A 25,053-nucleotide genomic window follows, 5' to 3' on the forward strand; every position below is an offset into this window, starting at 1 on the left:
GAATCACGGTGACCTTCATCGCTCAGAGCGCGAGGTCAGTGGCGGTTCGGAGTTCTTTCAGAACTTCCAGATCATGACCACCCTCGTGCAGGTCCTTCAGTGCCTTGGCCTGGTGCACCTGCAGTAACGCCATAGCGTGTAAGGCAGAAGCAGCTTCCCCGCAAACCATATAGGCACTGCCGGTTAGACCAGATGAATGCCTATAGGCCTGGGAAGGAAGCACCGGATCTCCCCGCCAGCAGGAGGCAGATTTAGGACACAATTGCATCGCTACCGCCCGCTCCACTAGGGAAATCACTGAATACCCCTTCGCTGCACCACCGTCGTGGGTGGTGAGGGAGGAGGAGCCCACCGGCCAGTTTCTGGCAATTTAGTTTTAGTCAATAAAAACTTGACATGTTAGAAATAAGATTATTATTAATTAACCATACAGCAGTATTAATTTTGGCAGCCATTTTTAATTTAGTCTTAGTCTTACTCAAATGTGCATTTTAGTTATCATATTTAGGCAAACTTTTTTTGTTTATTCAATGAAATGTATTTGCACTTTAGTCAAGTTTTGTCAATGAAATCTGTCACATTTTCATCATTCTGTATTATGGCTATTTTTTTCTCAAAATTATAATCGTAAAGATTGTTGTCATTTGAGAAATGTACTTTTGCATTTCAGGTATTGCACTTTCACCAGTAAGCACAAATCAATAGGACGTGGACACACACCTAGTGTATTTTACCTCATCTAGTGTACTGATTTATTATAGACTTTTTATTATATAAATCAATACCAAAGACTTATGCAATCTCTGTCTACATTATGAAAACAGCTAAAAAAAGAATATTATAGCAGTGAAATTCCTAGCAATTCCACTAATTCCAAAATTGCAATAGTCAATTTCTCTTTTAAAACAACAGCGTTTGAGTAAGTGTATTAATTCAGCAATCACAATCGCAAACAATACAGTCGAGATCTCATCAGACTGGCTGAATGACACTTTAATTTAAATCGCTAAACTCAAGCTTGTTTGTAGTTGTTTTCAGATCATTAGTGGTGGCGCTTTCACAATGAGGAATGAGCGCATGTGCATGGTGGCCAGATTGCTTAAAATAAGCAGAAATTGTATCAAATTAACAGAAAAGCTCTGATTTGGGGATTAGAACTCTTGATATCTGGCAACCACACTCATGAAAGCTCATGTAGTATAGGCATGTAGAGTAGTGTGCACTAACATTTTGTCTCCTTTTTTGTCGAAAATAGGTTTTTGGTAAAGTTTTTATCTTTTTGAATACATTTTAGTATCGTCTTATCTCGTCAATGATATTGCATGTTCATATAGTCTTGACCTTATTGTTGTCTTGTCTTAGTCATGGGAAAAAAGCATATGAAAATTTTTCTTCAAAGTCTTTGTTAACGAATTTAACACTACTTTCCTGTGCCAGAAAATCTATTGTGTTCCTGTGTACAACTGAGCAATCTTGCAGGAGCCCTTTCCCTTTAACACATATTCTTAATGGCCACATCTGCAGGCTACAGAAACACTATTCACCATAAAAGACTAAAAAGAGTGCTATCAGATGCTTTTTCATAATCTAGACCAACAAAAATATTAATAATTCCAGTAACATGCCACGTGAAATGGACTTCTTTTGTATTTACTGCAATGTTTTTTGTTTTGTTTTTTTCCCAGACAATGTATAAACATTAGATATGTAATGATTTACCGCAAACCGGTCGAAAATCGATTCAAATATGTGACAATTCAAATCGGTTGAGATGCCAAACAAATCGCGAAATAATAGGAGTAGGAGTTTTTATGAATATATCTCTTTTACAAAAGTTTACGTGGTATTTTCTTTTCATCTTGCCTCTGAACAATGCATATTAAATTAGTGTTCATAAGTGCTTCTCTGCTTTGTTTACAGTGGTTACCCAGGAAACACTTTATCACTGCTGTTCATAAGCACCACCTGCTGTCAGAGAATGAATCTGCTTCTCATCAGCTCGTCTGCTGTTTCGTTCAGAGATGTTTTATGTAGTATAGTTTCAGAAAACTAGTCCATTCTATTTTTGCTTCAAATTTTAAATTATACAGTTTAAATTAGATTAAAAACTACTCATGCTGCATGTATGCTGCATCTTTGTTTGGATCATGATCAAAAAACAGTGGAAATTTTAAATGGAAAGAGAACAATCAAAGCCTTAGTTTGTTCATATTAAAATATTTATTTGTGTAACTTACTTGTTTGATTTGGATTTTGTTTTAAAATTTTAGTTTAGATTTGTTATATTTTAATTTTACAAAGAAACATGCAGCAATAGCTTAATAAAACAACACCTTTTCATTTACTGTATAATGTCTTTAATCTTAATTTGATTTAAAAAAATCTTGAGAAAATTGAATCGTGAAATCAAAATCGTGAATGAAATCGAATTGTGAGTTGAGTGAGTCGAAAAATCCCTAATAATCATTCCAGTGAACTAGCTGCTTTTACTCCTTAACCTAAGAAATAACACCTAAAACTTTAAAACGAATAGGTAAAATACATCAACTATATATACTGTATGTGTTTATATATATATATATATATATATATATATATATATATATATATATATATATATATATATATATTATATATATATATATATATATACACACACACACACACACACACACAAATACATTCTGTATACTGGTTATTGGACATACAAATTCTATCAGAAGTGGGTATTAAAAATCAATATTGGTTAATCTCTAATATACAATTTAATTTACATTGCCATAACTAAGATCTTTCAGATTAATATTTGATAATTTTAAAGTATTTTTTAAAAATCTATTAATAAATTGCTGAATAAAACCAACCAGTAAATAGTCTTAAGTGACCAATATAACACCATGTGTTCGCAGTTTAATCTAGTCTAATCTACAGTCATGAACAAAAGTTTTGACAGTGACAAATTTTGTGTTTTGCAAAGATTGCTGTTTAAGCTGTTGTGTTCATTCACATTGTTTCTAGATTATTGTGTAGAGTGATCAGATGCATTAATATTTGCTAAAAGCTTCATTGGGCAAAAAATTACTTTTCACAAAAAAAAAAAAAAAAAAAAAATTGTTTTTTGATCCTGACACAAAATGACCAGCTAACATTAATTGACTAATCATATCAGCAGCACACGTGAAATTGTGAATAAGCATTAGTCAGGTAAATTCACTATCATACTAATTAGATTGTAAGAGCAGACCGGTTGCTATAAAAGGAGGGAAGAAGCGCTTCAAATCATTGTGAGGAAGTCTTCAGGACGTCCCAAAGTGTCCTGCAATCGCAAGGACGTCTCCTCCTGAGGAGTCAGCTACAGAATCGTGTCACCAGCAGTGCAGAGCTTGCTCAGGAATGGCAGCAGGTTGGTGTTAGAGCATCTGCACGCACAAGCGAGGCCAAGACTTTTGGACAACGGCCTGGTGTCAAGAAGGGCAGCAAAGAAGCCAATTCTCTCCAAGAAAAATATCAAGGACAGACTGAAATTCTGCAGGAAGTACTAGGATTGGACAGCAGAAGACTGATAAAGCTCCCGTCCGACTGTTTGGGACATCTGGAAAAATGATTGTTCGGAGAAGAAAAGGTGAACGCTACCATGAGTCCTGTGTTGTGCCATCCATGTGTGGAGCTACTTTTCAACCAATGGTGTGGCCTCTGCCCAAACACACTGAATAAAGAATGGTATCAAAACGTCCTGCAAGAGAAACTTCTTCCAACGATCCATGAGCAATTTGGTGATGATCCGTGCATTTTCCAGCATGATGGAGCGCCATGTCACAAAGCAAGAGTGATTAAGAAGTGGCTCGAACATCATTACATTGAAATTTTGGATCCGTGGCCAGGCAACTCCCTGGATCTCAATCCTATAGAGAACCTGTGGACAGTCCTCAAAAGGCAAGAGGACAAGCAGAAGCCCACAAATTGTGATCAACTCTGAGAACTAATAAGGCAAGAATGGATCGACATCAGTCAGGATTTGGCCCAGAAGCTAATATCCAGCATGCCAGAGAGAACTGCAAAGGTTATGAAGAACAATATTGACTCAATATTTTTTCAATAAAAGCCTTCAAAACTTATGATATAATTATCATTGTTTTTCAGTATACCATAGAAACGCGGCGGGCTTCATTGCACAGAATTTGCACTGTGAGACACGTGCACATTGCTTAACAGTCTGTGCTTCCACCCACCGTGTTTTACTTTAGATTTGCTTTCATTTATGCCATTTGGAATGCAGTACAATTAGATGCACGAAACTAGCGCACTGACAGACTTTCATGTGTGCTTTGTGTAAAGCTCAATTGTGGCTGCGGTTAAATGCACTTGCATTTTCAAATACTTTTATATGACACTGATGTGTATACAGTAAGTTATGTTTTCAGAGCAGGACAAAACATCTGATATTGAAATAGATCTGTGCATTAGTGTGAATGCAGCCTGTTAAAGCTGCCACCATCTATGATCTCACCAGTAATAATCAAATGGCAATAATACTGAGGAAAAAAAAAAATCCTCAACTATTGTCTGTAAACTTTCGGACACTTAAAGAACACTTATTTTAACCCTTTGGAGTCTAAGGGTATTTTTGGGGCCTGGAGAAGTTTCGTCATGCCCTGACATTTGTGCTTTTTTCAGTTTCTTATAAATATCTAAATGGCTAAAGTCTAATCTCACTGTAATCAGCACAAACTGGGCTATAATAATATGTGAGCAGCATGTATGTACATGATTGTGCTTTTGAGAAAAAAAAATGTTATGCGTGGTTAGTGAAAAACGAAAAATGTTAAATCACTTGAATAAGGCAATAAAACACATACAGAACAGTGGTTCCCGGGACTTTTAAGAACTGGAGCTTGTAGCCTAGAATTTTTCTTTCTAAATTATGTGAAAATCATCTTGTTTACTCACTTACAGAAAACAATATATTGATTTAAATTTTATAAGACACTTTTTGTTGGTAAAAGTCATATGCAAGTAGGCGTCAACTATCATGAATATCATTGTGATTCACACCTGAGAAGACAAAGGCCTGCATAATGAGCTGCATAATGAGCCATTCAGTCAGCTGTGTCACTGAAAGGGGAAGAGTTACAAGAAAGAATTTAAGGACAAAATTAATTTATATAATTTTATGTTTTTAGTTTATTTAGAGTATATTTAATTATCCCACAACATAATTCAATATTCCCTTGTGAGTGCAGTTAAACAGTTTATTAGGAAGAATCAAAGCTGACTTTCAAACTCAATTTTTTGCATCATTACTCCAGTCACAAAATCCTTTTAACAATCTTATTTTCTACAAAAAATGTTTATTGTTATTATCATTATTATTATTATTATTGTTAATGTTAAAAAAAGAGCTGAGAATTTTTTTTCAGGTTTTTTAGGGGGGATAAAGTGAAAGAACAGCATTGTTTGTTACATTTGTTACAGTTACATTTATTTGTTACATTTACATTATTTACATCAAGCTTTTGAATGGTATAGTAGTGTATATTGTTATTGAAACTTCATAATATTTCACTTGATTATACATTTAGTCAGGAATTATAGTTTGGAAAAAGTCTTTGGAAAAAGTCTAACTAGTAAAAATGTTTACACGTTATGTGAAAACTAGTACAAGCATATAAATAAATAAAAAGAGACTTACTCATGTTTATGATCTCTGCTGAATAAAGTGCTTCATTCGAGGAAATCCAAATCTCAAATCCTCAACCACATCACATCTTTTTGGGGTGAATTATGTCATATTTCTCTCATCGCGAAGCAAACAGTAAAATAAAAAAACCTTGAAGAACAATCTCGCTGCGTTGTCTTCTGTTGTGTGGGCGTATTCAAGCCGAGCGCTTCAGTGAAACATTATCATCTCAAAAGCACGTTCAGCGCGGGGGCGTGGTCGCATTAGAAGATAATGAAGGGAGATGTGAAAAACGGACATCGCGTTGTTTTCATATGGATTACTTTATCACAGAATATTTGTTTTCACTTGTTTAGTTTAAAAGTAGACATGTCAAGCTTTCTATAGATATCTCTCTCATGTCTCTTCGTTGAGTATTCACTGAGTTACAGTTCATTTTAATGACGTGTTTGTAAATGAAGATCAGCACAGACAAAGGCTGCAGACATCACTCCTTGTTTGTTATCTTTATTTTATAAGTGCACAAAGTTTTGTTGTTATTATGTCTGTATATAAAAAAAGTAGACCCTTTACAGATTCGATTGATGTATTGCTCTTATCTGTACGATCAAAACTGAAAGTGTAATTTAAGTTCTTTTCGGGGTTATCAGGAGAAAATGCCTCAAAACGCGTATACGCGTTAATCGACTTCAGAGGGTTAAATAAGTTACCAGTCAGGATTTGGCCCAGAAGCTAATATCCAGCATGCCAGAGCGAACTGTAGAGGTTATGAAGAACAATATTGACTCATATTTTTTGTCAATAAAAGCCTTTAAAACTTATGATATAATTATCAGTTTTTCAGTATACCATAGAAACGTGAAAAAATAATCTACAAATACTGAAGCTGCAAACTTTACAAAACACAAAAATTTATGTCCCTGCCAAAACTTTTGGCCACGACTGCAGTCTAGTTTCAATATAAGTTATCAACACATTCATTCCATTCATCTCTTTTTTTTTATTTTTTTTAGATTTATAAGTACAGTATGGGTTTGATATTTTTAAATTCTAATAGGGCCTTTCTACTACTGACAAAAAAGCAAGACTTGCACCAGGGTTAGGACTAACCTCATTTAATTCGTAGTTCGTCTGAGTTTCCAGCCCTGAGAAAAGCCCTCCAATGCAATCCCTGCTGGGTGTCAAGGGCAAAGGAGAGGAGGAGCCACTGTGTACAGGAGTCTCTGGATAAGCAGTGGAGAAACATGCAATTTCAAGATTAAAAAAATATACAAAGATATAACTTGTAACTATAAGCTCTATAGACCACACCTAATTCAGTTTGGATCTAAGAATTTGCTGCACTTTAGTCAATGCTGCAAGTCTACAAATTCAATCATCATAAAAAAAAAAAATCTGATACAAATGGAGATGACAAGCAAATGAATGTAAAACCAAATTTATATTTCTTACTCAAGCATGTTCACTGTCAGTCATTCATCCCAGCCCTGACCCGGGTTTGACCTGGGCGACTTCAAAACCCATGTTGGTGATGATGAAGAGATATATGGAGGGAAAGTACTTCTACTTATAGAAAAGCTCTAAAAACTTCTACATGTGCTTACTTGTAATCTCTTTTAAAAGAAAAATGTGGCATTTTTTCCTGATAATGCCAAAAATAACTTACTCTAATTACTCTGTTATTTTTGATCGTAAAGATAGAAGCAAAACATTCAAATTTGTAAAAGGTCTACTTTTATTTGAATGCACTCACAATAAAAACAAAATGCTGTGCCTTTGTAAAATAAAAAAACGAGTGACATGCTTTCTGCCGTTTCTTTCTGAAATGAGTCACAAAAATGAACCAAAACTCAGCAAATACTTGACACACAAACATGAGAAATATATCTATCAAAAGCTTGAAGTGTCTAGTTTTAAATGAAGTCATTTCAAAAACAAATATTCTCTGATAAAGTAATCTGTATGAAACCAATGCTAGGTCCAGTCTTTCCCGTCTGAGCTCATTATTTGTAATGTGATCACACCCATGCGCAGCACATGCTATTCATACAGTAGTCATCCATGTGAGATGACGAACATTTAAACACCCACATCACCTCTGTAAACAAAATGTAAAGATTCATCAAGTTAATCTCGGCTATTTTTCATTTCTGGAAGACGACGCACTGTGAGGAATAAGCCAGCATTTTCTTCAGAAGAAGAACCTTTGAATCAGTGGAAGAGATCATTTCTGATGAGTAAGTAAATTTTATTACTTGTATTAGTTGTTATCGTGACATAACTTGTAAACATTTTACTAGTTAGATATTTGCCAAATTATAATTCATGACTAAATGTATGAAATCAAGTGAAATATTTAGATTTTTTTTTTCAATGCATTTAAATGTTTTTTTTTTGTTCAATAAAATATAAAACAATACAATATAAAATATGAGTGTTTACACTAACTCTATGAATGTTAATCTAAGAATGTTTAGACCAATCTTTACAGTGAAATACTCTGTTCGTGAATATATGTAGATGTTTAGAACATACTTAACAATAATAATAATTTAGTTTATCAGATATAAAATGTATTTGTACTGTATAATACATACACTACCAGTCAAAAGTTTTTGAACAGTAAGTTTTTTTTTATGTTTTTTAAAGAATTCTCTTCTGCTCACTAAGTTTGCATTTATTTGATCCAAAATACAGCAAAAGCAGCAATATTGTGAAATATTTTTCCTATTTAAAATAACTGCTTTCTATTTGAATACATTTTAAAAATGTAATTCCTGTAATTTCAAAGCTGTTATTTTATCATCATAACTCCAGTCTTCAGTGTCACATGATCCTTCAGAAATCATTCTAATATTCTAATTAGGAGTAATGATGAAAAAAAAAAATATTCAGCTTTGAATCAGCATTTTTTTTTTCTTGAAAGCATGGACAGCAGTAGCAAGCACCTTGAAAATACCAGGTATTGTTTACTTTTTTCAACAGTTGAACAAGATCTGTTTCCAGGAAGGGCAGAAAAGTGCGTTACTGTTCAAGTCTCTGTGTTTAGATCAGCGTGCTCAATAATGTGTATTTTACCTTCACTGTGTATATTATGATTATATTCAGTGATGTAGTGGTGCCTGGAGAAGTGGGATACTCTTAATTTATGCCCCAATTTGTTTTTAAAGCGACCCAGCAAAGGATGACCACCCTGTATTATAAACAGTGACATGTAAAACTAGTCTTGTATATTTACTTCACCCCAAAATGGGCCAGTAGTATTTGCATATTGTCACTTAACTTCTGCTGCTTGACTTCACGGAGTAAGGATAATTATGCAATTAAAATTATCCACATTAGGTTTATTAGGTGCAGATTTTGCAATAATTCAAAAAAATAAAAAACAGACTGGAGCAATTAACATTTTGTCAGAACCTCTAGTAAATGACATGCTTTTTTGTTTAGTTGTCTGTTTGTAGGAGAATCATGTTCGCTATTTGAAAAAAATAAAAAATAAAATTGTCACTGTCAATTTATCCAGAATTTATCCCCCCTCTCCACAACCTTTTTAATATAAAATAATAGGGGTGGGAGAAAAAAATTGATTTTCCGATGCATCGCGATTCTCTCTTCAACAATTCTGAATAGATTCTGAACATTTCAGAATCGATTCTGAGCATGTTTATTTGTCCCGCATATGGCATGTGCGTGCGCTAGAGACGCGGCGGGCTTCATTGCACAGAATTTGCACTGTGAGACATGTGCACATTGCTTGACAGTCTGTGCTTCCACCCACTGTGTTTTACTTTAGATATGCTTTAATTTATGCCATTTGGAATGCAGTACTATTAGATGCATGAAACTCGCACACTGACAGACTTTCATGTGCGCTTTGAATTTGTTGTCCTAAAGCTCAATTGCGGCTGTGGTTAATTGCACTTGCATTTTCAAATACTTTTATACGACATTGATGTACACACAGTAAGCTATATTTTCAGAGCAGGAAAAAAAACATCTGATATCGAAATAGATCTGTGCATTAGTGTGAATGCAGCCTGTTAAAGTTGCCCCCATCTATGATCTCATCAGTAATAATCAAACGGCAATAATGCTGAGGAAAAAAAGAAAAATCCTCAACTATTGTCTGTAAACTTTCGGACACTTAAAGAACACTTATTTTAAATAAGTAATTGTTTTAGCAATTTAAATAAGTAATTGTTTAGTAATTTGTAATAGCCTGCTGTGCTTATATAACACACACACACAAAACAAAGTTAATTTTGCACAAAACAAATTTGATATAAAATTTTTATGAAAATGTAGCCATGTGCAGTAATATTGAAAACTGAGAATGTGACGCATCGTGATATGGAGTTGATAATGATAATCGTAATTGAACTGAATTGTGAAACCAATGAAGATTTACACCCCTATTTTTAAGACGAAAGTACTGACATACAGAGATTCCAACTATAAACAAAAATCATATAACTGTAATTTTAAGATTTAAAGTTTGAAAGATGTATTTGCAGAGCAAAATAATTAATTGGGGAAAAAAATGTAGATCAAGAATCGTTGTGGAATCAGATCATGACTCCCAGAATCGGAATCAGATCGGATCGTGAAGTGCCTGAAGATTCCCACCTCTAATAGATGTACAGGATGTATGACAACATTGTGATGCATCGATCCATCATTAATCTTAATCGAATCGAATAGTGGGCATCTGAATCATAATCGAATCGAATCGTGAGATACCCATAAATTCCCACCCCTAATAAATAACCACCAGTCAAGCTGCGATATCAAACAGGACCACAGGGAGACGGCAAAGGACCACTAAACCTGCTAAAGTGTACATGATGCTACTATACGGATATATTCGGAATAACCAGCGCATAATCTAAAACACCATCAGTCATCATCCAGTATTACACTCGTGCTTTTAAAATAAATACACACTAAAAATAACAATTTACTGACATCTGGACTCGATGCTCCACAATCTCTGATAAAATCGGTTGTATTAGAGCTGTTTTGCACTTTAAGGCCTACTGTTTGAACACATTACTGGATCCATGGACTGTAAGGTTTATAGGAGTTTGGCAGTTTTTAAGTTTTCCTTAAAATGTACTGATTCAAATTAGTAATCGATAATTAACTATTATTTTACCACCCTGCGTGCCTCCCCTGACATGCTGTCACACATGAACAGGCAGAATTCCTGTCACTGTCGGCAATCGGCATCATCTCTGACTTGGATCGGGGACGGAGCGTACGCGTACGCAATCATTAAACATATTTCAAAAGAAGCCGGCTCCACTGTCCTAACTGCATCACTGTCTTTACTGGGTGCATTTTTTTCACATGCGATTGGATTAGCTATTCATGTGTCATAATTTTGCCTAATGCAAAACACTAATGAATGATGCGCATCATAGGGGATTTAGAAGTGGGTATATGTAATGCCGACTGATAAAGAAGTGGGTATATGCCGTATACCTGCGTATACCCTCCACTACACCACTGATTATACTATGTTGTAAATAAAATACAAATAATCAAAAACCCATTATTTTAATCTCCTCACATTCTTTCTTACCTGCCTCAGCCACAGTTACACTGACAGCCCATTAGGGGAGGGTCCTTTGTCTCTTCACTCCCTCGCATACGGCCTAAAAAAAAACACTTAGAAAAGTTAAATCCATACGGCCTAACACAAAACATGTCTTAGAAAAGTTAAATCAATACATTGTTTTTTTTTTTTTTTGTGAAAGACTGGGTAGGATGATTTTCACATCATTTTATAGCAAAAACTCTAGTCTACCAAATCCAGTTCTCAAAAAGTCTTGTGAACTAATGTTCTGTATGTGTTTTATAACCTTATTTCAGTGACTTAAAATTTAAATTGTTCCACTATCCATGTATAAACATTGTTTTCTCAAAAACAAACATTTATATTCATATTGCTTACATATTATTGTAGCACAGTTTGTGATGAATACAGTGTAATCAGACGTTAGCCATTAATATGCTTTTTTTTTTAAATACTGAAAAAAGCACAAATGTCAGGGCACGTCAAAACTTCTCCAGGGCCCCAAAACCCCATCAGACCCCAGAAGGTGCAGACCACAACTTGATCCTAGAGAATTATTTAATTACAGACCTATCTCAAATCTCCCTTTTTTCGGGAAAAAATACTAGAAAAGGCAGTATCCACTCAGCTGTTTTTCTGAAGAGAAATGGTATCTGTGAGGATTTCCAGTCAGGTTTTAGACCTATCATAGTACTGAGACTGCTCTCATTAGAGTTACAAATGATCTTTTCTTATCCGATTGTGGTTGTATTTCTCTATTAATGCTACTGGATCTTAGCACTGCGTTTGACACTATGGACCATAACATTCTTTTGAGTAGACTACAAAATTATGGTAGCATTAGTGTAATTGCACTGGCATGCTTCAAATCTTACATATTTGACCATCATCAATTCGTAGCAGTGAATGAAGAGAACAGTATGGAGTACCACAAGGCTCACTACTAGAACCGCTGCTTTTCGCACTTTACATGTTACCCTTGGGAGATATCATCAGGAAACATGGTGTTAGCTTTCACTGTTATGCTGATGATAGTCAGCTCTATATCTCTTTGTGGCCCAACGAAATACAACAATTTACAAAACTAATGGAATGCAAGTTGATATAAAAAATTGGATTACTAATAATTTCCTACTGCTAAATTCTGAAAAAAAAGAGGTGTTAATTATTGAATTAAAAACCTCTGCATGTAATAACACAGAACACTGTCTAATAAGGGTGTGACGAGATCTAGTGGCACGAGATCTCGCGAGATCTGACTGGTCTCGCAAGAAGGTGATGACATCCTCATGCAGACCTTTCAGATATATTTGCATTACACTGGCTCTTTCACCAGTGGTATGTAATGTAAGGTATGTAAGATATTATGTTCACATCAGGCAAGTGGCCGCATGATAAGCGGGAAAATAATGCAGTGAAGTCTTTATCCAGTCATAAAAGCAGTATTTACAGTTTATCACAGAATGTCACGGAGTTTCTCAAATTTTGAATTGATTAACAAAAAGTAGGTCATTACACTTAAATCAAATCACAATATGGACTACTATCTGTAAATATTAAGCCGCAAAAGTCGATTTAAATATGAATCCTGAATGTCCAGCCTGTCTTTGTTAGTGAATACCACGCGGTTTACACACACTCACTCACTCACTCACTCACTGACACTGACACTGACACACACACACACACACACACACACAAGCGCGTGTGACGCTCGCGGTGATTTCAGCGTCTGCCGTCTCACTAAATGAGGACGTAAACACATGAACAACACCTCCAGAACTGCTCTGAGAGTTACTTCATGAGCATTTAACCATTTGATTTGAGTAAAACTAGCGTCATATCACAGAACGGTAAAGGTATTTTCGGCAACCCGTCAAAATAAAAGTCTGGTTTGAAATAACAATAGAATGTACACAACCTACTACTACTACCACTAAAATGAAACAAACATTATTTTGTTTCACAACATTTCTTCCACAATTTTAATAGTAAATCCCCTTTGTTTGCCAAAAAAATAAAGTTTGCTTAATTTTCAATAACTAAATGTTTAATTAATGTTTTATGCCTTCATTTGATAACCAGAAAAAATTTAAATACCGTGTTTTCCGGACTATAAGTCACACTTTTTTTCATAGTTTGGCTGGTCCTGCGACTTATAGTCAGGTGCGACTTATCAAAATTAATTTGACATGAACCAAGAGAAAACATTACCATCTACAGCCACGAGAGGGCGCTCTATGCTGCTCAGTGCTCCTGTAGCATACCCCTGAAAACATTAACTGAAAACAACTGAAAACTGTTAACTGAAATATTAACTTAAAGACAACTGAGAAAGACTGAATGCAAACAAAATGCCCCCAAAAAGAAAATCCTATTCTGCAGATTACAAACAGTAAAATATGGTAAAATATACAGCCGATCTGATAGGTGACAGGAGCACTGAGCAGCATAGAGCGCCCTCTCGCGGCTGTAGATGGTAATGTTTTCTCTTGGTTCTTGGTTCTAAATAAATGTGACTTATAGTCCAGTGACAATGACCATGAATATTTAGTGGTTCCCACCTGAGAGACAAAGGGCCCTCCCCTAATGGCCCAGCAGTGTAAGGCAGGAAAGAAAGAACGTGAGGAGACTAAAATATTGGGGGTTTTGATTATATGCATTTTATTTACAACACAGAAAAATCTAAATATACATAATGAAAGTCAAAGGTACATTATTGAGCACACTAATCTAAACAGAGAGATGTGAACAGACTTTGTGTCATTCCTGAAAACAGATCCTGTTCAACTGTTGAAACAAGTAAACCATACCTGATTTCCATGGATAAAAAAATAAATAAAAAAAAAATAAAAATAAAAACTCTTCAGTAGTCAGGGAGCTTGTTTTACCATATTTGTGTAGAATATCAGTGTAGTTGAACATCTGAACATCTTTCTCAGAGGAAAACATGTTAGAGTGTAAACATTCATGTTTCTTTTATGTCGTATAATGTTGTATTATATAGAGCAGTGGTATCCAACCCTGCTCCTGGAGAGCTACTGTCCTGCAGATTTCAGCTCCAACCCCAATCAATATTTTTTTGTCAGAAAATATCTCCTCTGCTACTCAAGCCATGCGTTGCATTGCGTTCTTCTTCTGAGTTAAAATTCAGGCTTATTCCTCACAGCGCGTCTTCTTCCAGAAACTAAAAGTATCCTTAATGAACCTGATGAATCTTCAGGCTTTCTTTATGGAGGTGATATGGGCTTACAGGTTTGCGAGTCTCACACGGATGATTACTGTATGAATTGTACTCGCTGCACATGGGCGTGATCACATTACAGATAATGAGCTCAGACGGGAAAAATCAGACCTTGCGTTGGTTTCAGACAGATTACTTTATCATGGAATGTTTGTTTTAGATAAGACTTCATTCAAAAGTAGACACTTTAAGCTTTCTATAGATATATTTATAATATGTGTGTGTGAAGTATTTGCCGAGTTTCAGTTCATTTTAGTGACTTATTTCAGAAAGAGGTTTGCAGAGACTGAGAAGACAGAAAGCGCACCCTGTTTGTTTTCTTTATTTTACAAAAGCACAAATTTTTGTTGTTATTGTGAGTGCACACACATAAAAGGAAACACTTAACAGTTTCTAATGATGTATAACACCTATCTGTGTGACCAAAATCAGTGAGTAATTTTAGTGTCTTTTGCACTGACCAGAAAAAAAGTGAGCTGGTCACACCGGCATTAGATTATTTAATGCTTTATTAGGTGGTTGCTCTTAATAAACAAACTCCAGCTGGTCCAAAATGCAGCAGCTATAGTTCTTACTAGAACCAGGAAATATAACCATATTAGCCCCGTTCTGTCAACTCTGCACTGGCTCCATATTGAACATCGAATACATTTTAAAATCTTGCTAATTACTTATAAAGCCCTGAATGGTTTAGCTCCTCAGTGCTTAAGCAAACTCATATTGCATAATAGTTCTTCACGTCTGCTGTGATCTCAAAACTCAGGAAATTTGATAATACCTAGAATACCAAAATCAACTGTGGCCGGCAGATCCTTTTCCTATTTAGCACCCAAACTCTGGAACAATCTACCTAGCATTGTTCAGGAAGCAGAGACAAACTGTCAATTTAAATCTAATTTAAATAAATTAAAGACCCATCTCTTTAACCTGGCATACACATAACACACTACCACATTTCTATAATTCAAATCCGTTAAAGGATTGTTATGCTGCATTAATTAGGTCAACCACATAGAGCATATAGATTCCCTGCGAAGACCTCGTCAACCAGATGGCCATCGGGACAAGACAACGAGAACCAGACAAGTCCTCCGTACAATCTGACCTGTGTTGCAGCCTGGAACTGTCCCCTTGACTGAGCCTGGTTTCTCCCAAGTGTTTTTCTCCATTTCTGTCACAGATGGGGTTTTGGTTCCTTGTCAAACATTGCTAATATTGTCAGCTTGATTGCACAGACATTATTGGAAGAAAGCTGCACTGGATGATGACATCACTGAATCATCAATGAACTGACTTTAACTGAAAAATTGACTGTTTGTTGTTGTCCTCTTGCATTATTGACAGTTCCTCCCAGTCAATCCCCTCCAATTCAAGTCATCTTTATTCATATAGCGCTTTATAAATTACAGATTATGTCAAAGCAGCTCATTTAGAAACGTGTCATTAAAATGAACTGTAACTCAGCAAATACTCAACACAGAGACATGAGAGATAGATCTATAGAAAGCTTGACATGTCTACTTTTAAACTGAGCAAGTCTTATTGAACAAATATTGAAAACAACGCGATGTCCTGTCTTTCACGTCTCCCTTCATTATATCTAATGTGACCATGCCCACGCGCCGAGCGCGCTATTGACATTATAATCGTCCACGTGAAGCTCGCGGCGGGTACAGGCCCTTATCATAGCAAACAAAGCAGTGAGACTGTACTTCACATTTTTAAATGTTATTGTTCGCTTCTCGCTAAGAGGAATAAGACAATTCACCTCAATAAGACCGCTGAGAGGAATAAAATTTGGATTACCTCAGAAAGAACAAAGCGGCTTGACCAAGCAAAGATAAACATAAGTCTTTGTTACTTGTATTAGTTTTCATATAATGTGTATACATTTTACTAGTTAGACTTTTTCCAAACTTTAATTCCTGACTAAATGTATAATCAGGTGAAACATTATGAAGTTTCACGATGCCAGGATGTTTTTTTTTTTTTATGTTCTATAACATAGACAGCAAAACGATATAAAAGTAATATGAGTTATAATGTTGCTAGCTTAATGTCAGTAAGAATGATAAGACAAAACTTTTCTCGGTTCACGAATATAGCCATATATGTTTATAACTATATATATTGTATAGGCCCACATACAAAGCATGCTTGTGTTTTTAAGAATGTAACTAAGCTTCTGTTCATGAATATCTGATCTGGTTTAAATATTTTTAATGTGTTATACCCCGTCACTGGTGTTTGCAATTGTCTGAGGTAAAAAAAATAAATAAAAAAAAATTGTCTCAAAGAAGCTGTAAATATCACTGACAATAAATGTGCTATGTGATAGTGTTCTTTTTTTTCCTATAAATTACTAATAGTATCAGTGACCATCATAATAATGTTAATAATGCAGTTTATTTGCATAAACAGCATGCTTTTTTTATTTCAGATAAATAATAACCTGTTGCAAAGCGAGCCAATGCAAATAAGCAGCCCACTCAGGAACCTGGTAGACAGTTAAGACCAAGCAAGGCACACACTCCCATCTCTTCAATGTCTCTTCAAAAAAGTATGTCCTTCAGAGCACATAAACAACATACATTTTGGAAATGCCAGGTATGTGATGTTCATTTATATATTTCAACATGACACGAGCCTGCATTTATTTTATCCAAAATACAGAAAGTTGCATTTGCTAAAGCAGTAATATTGTGAAATATCTTTACTATTTAAAATAACTGCTTTCTATTTGAATATATAAAAAAATTAAATTTATTCCTGTGATCAAAGCTAAATTTTCAGCATCATTACTCCAGTCTTACTCAAAATGTAACAATATACACTATACCATTCAAAAGCTGGGAGTCAGTATATATATATATATATATATATATATATATATATATATGTAAGTATGTATGTATATATATATATATATATATATATATATATATATATATATATATATATATATATTAGGGATGTCAACGATTAATCGATGAACGATTAATTGTCGATAAGAGATGCAATCGATTAAAGCTGTCGATGGTCGGTTAACCGATTTAATATTGGGCTGCGTGCGGCTCATCCGCTGAACACGTGCTAGAGGCTGTGAGTGACAGTGACGGTATATAAATGCGTCATCAATCATTCACAATGTACAAATTAAGCTTTTAATGTGATTTAAACTTTAAAGTACATTAAAATAGAAACAACATAAAAGTTCTTCAACATAAAAAGCAATAGAAATGTAGTCACTAAGTCATTTCATCAGATAAATGTTTCATATCGTGCGCTTTGCAGGGCTGCGGGACACAGTGACAGGACAGATAGTCTATTCAGTCCTACGACTTGTTACTTCGTTCCTACGACTTATTAATTTGTGCCAACTGTCCATGTTTCATTAATTTTGTTCCCTAAATAACCCATGATTTAACTGAAATAAGGGAACAAGTTAATAAATCGAACAAATTCTTAATTTATGGAATCTTTAATTTCCCTTCCCGCATGTTTACCAAGAGATGCGAAAACGGTGATTAAAAGTGAAAGATAATAAAATAAACCTGCGAAATTAGAGTGTTAGACTGTGAAGATTTAGGAAAAGAAACAATGCCTCTATGTTATTGAATTTGTGGAAATTCGTGACTAACCGGCAAACCAGAACAAAGCCACGTAAATGAAGACTGTAGGCTCGAATGGCATCCAGAGGCATCTAACATTTTTCCTATTATTCCTCTAATAAACAAAGCTTTTATACCACACTTGTCATAATCAGAGCTTATAATTTTTAAATAAATAATTGCTGGATTCAAAACAGCGATTAATAGGTGCTGTGACCGACACAATACGTTTTCCCGCAGCATTCAGTGATGTCACTAAACGGTGACGCCATCGTTCACAAGTTTCTGCATGGACCTCACTAGGGCACAGGTTCATAAGCTCTGGGACAAAATATGATGCTTTAAGGAAAATGTATAGCCTAATAGGCCCAAAATAAAAATAACAATTTGTTTTCATGATTTTTTTTTTTTTTTTTTTTTTTTTATATGCGAAATATATCTGACTTCAATAATTAAGATACCGGATTTAAAACAGAAGTGTGGTTGCGCTCCATACGTTCACGGAAAGAAAAAAAAAGGATGACAACGCATTCTGTTTGTTTGCTTTATTTTACAAGAGCACAAATCTTCTGTTTTTATTGTGAGTGTGCACAAATGAAAGTAAACACTTTTCCGGAAAAGGTTTTTTTTTTATTATTTTTTTTTTTTTATGTCTCAGCTGTTTCGATCGTGCAGGATCAAATTAATGTGAGCAAAAGTGTTTTGGTGCAGCAGCGACGATGCAGTTCACTTAATGTGCAGCGCAGCCACACGCGCGCCACAGTTACGTTTGGGATAATTTTATTTTAAATACCATAATGTCAGTTGAAAACATTGCAATTGTGTTTTAAACTATAACAACGAGCACCACGAAACCATTTAAAGAGAGGCGTTCAGCGGTCTCCGTGCGGGATTGGAAACAGTCAACAAAGTAAAATTACCTCAAAAGTATGGCACGCTCTCTTCATTTTATGAAATCATCATAATCATATCTATTCATTTTAGAATCCTGCTACTAGCATTTTATTCAGACTAAAACCCCTTTAATTCTAGTGAGAAAGCCTTTTGTGTGTGTGTGTGGCTTTTGCACATGCTGTCATGCCGGTGACTGCGTGCCTGCAATAATAGACACATTTTGCAGCATTATGGTTAACGATTAATCGATTAATTGATTGTTAATTTAAACGACGATCGATCATGGAAATAATTGAAATTTGACATCCCTAATATATATATATATATATATATATATATATATATATATATATATATATATATATATATATATATATATACAGTACAGGTCAAAAGTTTGGAAACATTACTATTTTTTAATGTTTTTGAAAGAAGTCTCTTCTACTTATCAAGCATGCAATTTATTTGATCAAAAATACAGAAAAAAAAAAAGTAATATTGTGAATGAAATATTATTACAACTTAAAATAATAGTTTTTCTATTTGAATATACTTTTAAAAAAATAATTTATTCCTATGATGCAAAGCTGAATTTTCATTACTCCAGCCTTCAGTGTCACATGTAACATCCAGTCTATCACATGATCATTTAGAAATCATTCTAATATTCTGATTTATTATGAGTGTTGGAAACAGTTCTGCTGTCTAATATATTTGACGAATAAAAGGTTAAAAAGAACGACATTTATTCAAAAAAAAAAAAAAAAAAAAAAATTTGAATAATATATATTCTAATAATATTTTTTCTTTACTATTACTTTCTCAATTTAACACATCCTTGCTGAATAAAAGTACTGATTTTATTTAAAAAAAAAAGAAAGAAAAAAAATTACTGACCCCAAATTACTCACCAGTAGTGTATATTGTTATTACAAAATATTTATATTTAAAAAAAAATTTTTTACTTTTTATTCATCAAAGTATCCTAAAAAAGTATCACATGTTCTGAAAAAATATTAAGCAGCAGAACTGTTTCCAACTTTGATAATGAATCATCATATTAGAATGATTTCTAAAGGATCATGTGATAATGATCCTAAAAAGTCAGCTTTGCAACACAGAAATAAATGATAATTTAAAGTATAATAAATTTAAAAACAATTATTTTAAATTGTAATAATATATCACAATATTAATTTTCCTGTCTGTATTTTTGATCAAATAAATGCAGGCTTGATGAACAGAAGAAACTTATTTCAAAAACAATAAAAATAGTAATGTTTCCAAACTTTTGACCTGTTACTGTATATATATATATATATATATATATATATATATATATATATATATATATATATAATATATATATATATATATAAACTTATTTAGCACAGAAGTGATGATAAATACAATAATCATTTTAGAAACGATGCTGTTCTTTCAATTAATCAAAAAAAAAAAAAACATCTATTTTCAAAATTATTATTCATAATAATAATAATAATAATAATGTAAATGTTTTTTTGAGTAGCAAATCAGGATATTAGAATGATTTCTGAAGGATTGTGTGACTGGAGTAATGATGCAAAAAATTCAGCCTTTGAAAGTCAGCTTTGATTTGTTCCTAATAAACTGTTTAACTGCACTCGCAAGTGAATCTCAAGTTATTTTGTGGGATAATTAAATATATTCTAAATAAACTACAAACCTAAAAATATAAACATTTATTTTGTCCTCTTTATTTTAACTCTTCCCTCTCAGTCACACACCTGGCTGAAAGGCTCATTATGCAGCTCATTATGCTGGCCTTTGTCTTCTCAGGTGTGAATCACACAAATATTCATGGCCAATCACGCCTACTCACATATGCCCTTTAGATACAAAAATGTCTTAGAAAATTTAAATTAATCTATTGTTTTCTGTGAGTGAGTAAACAACATGATTTTCACATCATTTTGAAGAAAAAAATCTAGGCTACAAGCTCCAGGTTTGACAGTCTTGTGAACAAATGTTCTGTATGTGTTTCATGAATTATTTCAGTGACTTCAAAATTTTAGTTTTTAACTAACCACATATAAATGCTGCTTTCTCAAAAACACAATCATATACATACATGCTATTTACATATTATTGTAGCTCAGTTTGTACAGAATACAGTGTTAATACACTTTAGCCATGTATATGTTTATAAGCAACTGAAAAAAGCAAAAAAGTCAGGGGATGTCAAAACTTCTCCAGGCCCCCAAAACCCCCTAGACATCAGAGGGTTAAAAACACTTATAAATCATTAAAGGTTTTGGTAACACTTTAAAATAATACATCATTTAACAACAATAAAAAACACATTTAACAACACATAATAACAACAACACACTACTACACAATATAAAAACAATAAAAAAGTAATCACATAATACATAAAAAATCCTCCTCCCTGTGACAGGGCAACTGAGACGAGAAACGTGTGGATCCATGTGCAAAGATTTATTCTAAAACATAGTCAAAACAGGCAGGGGTCGGAAAATGGCAAACAGGTATATAGAGGGCAGACTGAAGAGTAATCCGAAACACAGGTGATAGACCAGGCGAGGAGTAAACAGTATCCAAACAAGATGAGCCAAGAGGGGTAATCCAAGAGAGGCAATATACTTAAGAGCAGGCAGAGATCATAGAGAAATGAGATATATAGGCTAGGACACAAATGACTAAGGCAATAAACAGGATTAAACTCAACTTTGACTAAGAACTATAAAAACTCAAACTAGGACCAGGAACTGGCTCCGTAAAGTAGCTACGCTTAACAGCATAAATGCTTAACAATACTCTGCATTGAATGGTGGTGTGAGACTGATTTATACAGTGTGCGTTATTGGTAGCAGCTGTGTGTGACTGGTTTCAGGTGAGCTTGTGATTAGTGCAATGGAGCATGGGAAATGTAGTCCAGGGTGATGTGTAAGAGTTTGTGTGGTGTGAGAGTCAATATAATAGGAGGGTGACCTCTGGTGGCAAGTGGACAGAATTACATGGACAGGATTCGTGACATAGTCATAAGTGGCCTCCCTAGCCGTGACAGGACAGGAAGAGATTTCACAGAGTAATCCTCCTTGGCAGGAACAGAACAGGCAGAGAGTTCATAGTTCATAGGCATAACAGTCTGTGTGGTGTGAGAGTCAATATAATGGGAGGGCAACTTCTGGTGGCAAGTGGACGGAATTACATGGACAGGATTCCTGACATAGTTCATAAGTGGCCTCCCTAGCCATGACAGGATAGGAAGAGATTTCACAGAGTAATCCTCCTTGGCAGGAACAGAACAGGCAGAGACTTCACAGGCGGCCTCCTTGACCGGAACAGGACAGGCAGAGAGTTCATATATGGCCTCCTTGGCGCGAACAGAACAGGACAAGAGTTTATAAGTGGATACCACTGACACCTCTGGAGGTTCTGCTGCAGATGCCTCCACCTCTGGAGGTTCTACAGCCGTACCATCAGGAAACAGGAAACGTTCATGAATATTCTCCTTAAAAAGACAGTCACAGAGTTCAGCAACGGTTCCTTTGACCGAGACATGACAGGCTAAAAGTGCATTGATTGGGTGCCACCACCATACCAGGAGCCGAAGTGAGCGCCGCTACCTCAGAGGGTTCTGCAGCCTTAGCCACCACCTCTGGAAGACCTGGAGCGAGCATCGCCATCTCTGGAAGTTCTGTGGTAGTGTATGCAGCCCAAAAACACCAAAAAGTGATCCCCATCATAGGAAGCGCTTCAGACAGGGGAATCAGTTCATGAACAGGAGGGCTAGAGTGAGTGGGTTTATCAGCTGTGTCTGCAGATACCAGCGGTGAATCCCTCACCCAGGATACCAGACTGGGATACCGAAAGGCTAAACTTAATAGTCTGGGTGTAACAGACAGGACATGACATGACTCTGGATGATCACCTGTGATGTGACGAGACTCTAGATGATCACCCGAGAAGTGACAAGGCTCTGGATGATCAGCTGAGACGTGACAAGGCTCTGGCAGATCAGCTGAGATGTGATCAGGCTCTGGAAGATCAGTTGAGATGTGACTGGACTCATGATGAGCAACTGTGACTTGACTTGACTCATGAAGATCAACCATGACTTGTCTTGACTCGACCCATGAAGATCAGCTGTGACTTGACCTGACCCATGACGATCAACTGTGACTTGACTGGACTCATGAAGATCAGATGTGACCTGGCGAGACTCTGAACGATCAGCTGTGATGACACAGGACTTTGGACGATCAGCTGTGACATGACAAGACTCTAGACGATCAGCTGTGACATGTTTAGGATCAGGAATGAAAGTAGTATCACTACAGTACATTGTTGTTGCCGCCATCTTGTGAGTACACTTCGTGACCGCCATTACATGAGCGGACATGGTATCGTGTTCCTCCACGACACCCACCGTGAATGGAGAGCCGAGCATCAGCAAAGCAAAGTCCAATAAACAACTCAGTGATGAACGGGGACCCTCGTTTCTAAGCTTAGACTTGAGAGGTTGATTTATGCCATCACAGAAAAACTCCCATCAAAATAATGTCTGGTAAATCCGAATAGTGAGCGATGGCTAAAAACTCTCAAATATAGCTCTCCAGTGATCGTGTGTATTGTTTAAGGGTTAATAGTAATCTTGTAGTGTCCATACCTAGCCATTGTCCATTTCCATTTGAAAAGCTGCTGGATCCTTGTGAGGCCGAGTATTCTGTTACGGGGAAACTGAGACAAGAAACAGGCGGATACATGTGCAAAGCTTTATTCTAAAACATAGTCAAAACAGGCAAGGGTCGGAAAATGGCAAACAGGTATATAGAGGGCAAGACTGAAGAGTAATCCGAAACACAGGTGATGGTCCAGGTGAGGAGTAAACAGTATCCAAACAGGGCGAGACGAGAGGGGTAATCCAAGACAGGCGATATACTTCAGGGCAGGCAGAGATCATACAGAAACGAGATATACAGGCTAGGATCAAGACATGAATGACTAAGTCAATTAACAGGATTAAACTCAACTTTGACTAAGAACTAGAAACTCAAACTAGGACAGGGAACTGGTTCTGTAAAGTAGCTATGCTTAACAGTATAAATGCTAAACAATACTCTGCGTTGAATGGTGGTGTCAGACTGATTTATATAGTGTGTGTTGTTGGTAGCAGCTATGTGTGATTGGTTTCTGGTGAGCTTGCTATTAGTGCAATGAAGCATGGGAAATGTAGTCCAAGGTGATGTGTAACAGTCTGTGTGGAGTGAGAGTCAATATAATGGGAGGGTGACCTCTGGTGGCAAGTGGACGGAAGTACATGGACAGGATTCATGACAGTCCCAACATTAAGTCATTAGTATGCAGTTACAGCTATAAATGCCTTGCTCTTGATTTATAAGCACATCTATTACAAAGGAGATTAAAGGCTCAGCTATCTTCCTAACAAAATAATTAAATAAATAAACAACACAGAGGGATACAGAACTCAGACACATTTATTTCAAGATGCAATAAAATGAAACTGTACAACTTTACAATTGATTTTTTCTTCTATGAAATTGCAGAGGTTTATTTTTCTTTTTTTTTTTATCAAGTGTACAGTTAAATTTTTTGCATCTTGAAAAAATATTTCTGTGTTCCTTATCCCTCTGTGTTGTTTAACTTTTGAAAGATAAATGATCCTTTAAATCTCTTTTGCAAAGGCTTTAAAAGGTATAAATAGTCCTCACTTTAGATGAGCTGACAAAAATAGATGGCTGGCAACTACTAAATGTTTTATGACAACCTGACTTATTCATGAATTACAGCAGGGATGTGTGTCAGTAAAGCAGTTATTAGCACACTGAGCAACTATTATCATGTGTCTTAATAATAAGATTTAAATATTTACATTTAAATAGTTTATTAATCATTTACTTACACTTTCTTAATGAACTTGTGAACCACTGACAACTCCTAAATAACTGGTCACTAAATAACATAATTTAAAAATTATAAATTGATTGTTAATAAAGTAAGACAATAAAATTATTAAACA

The 25,053-nt window shown here is 35.2% G+C and overlaps 1 protein-coding gene across 6 annotated transcripts in view; it reads right to left on the minus strand.

The window, feature by feature from the left end:
- LOC109051366 (MSL complex subunit 3) overlaps positions 1–25,053 on the minus strand; it is a 153,414-nt gene that overhangs the window by 41,307 nt on the left and 87,054 nt on the right. For 5 of the 6 annotated variants that reach the window (XM_042755926.1, XM_042755874.1, XM_042756009.1 and 2 more), the window contains one exon: positions 6,788–6,900. In XM_042755926.1, the coding sequence (XP_042611860.1) occupies positions 6,788–6,900 (113 nt within the window). Of the gene's footprint in view, positions 1–6,787; positions 6,901–21,452; positions 23,955–25,053 lie in introns of those variants that run through there. The other variant, XM_042755960.1, reaches the window with a different exon arrangement.

Source organism: Cyprinus carpio, chromosome A1, assembly GCF_018340385.1.
Source record: "Cyprinus carpio isolate SPL01 chromosome A1, ASM1834038v1, whole genome shotgun sequence".
NCBI classification, from domain to species: domain Eukaryota; kingdom Metazoa; phylum Chordata; class Actinopteri; order Cypriniformes; family Cyprinidae; genus Cyprinus; species Cyprinus carpio.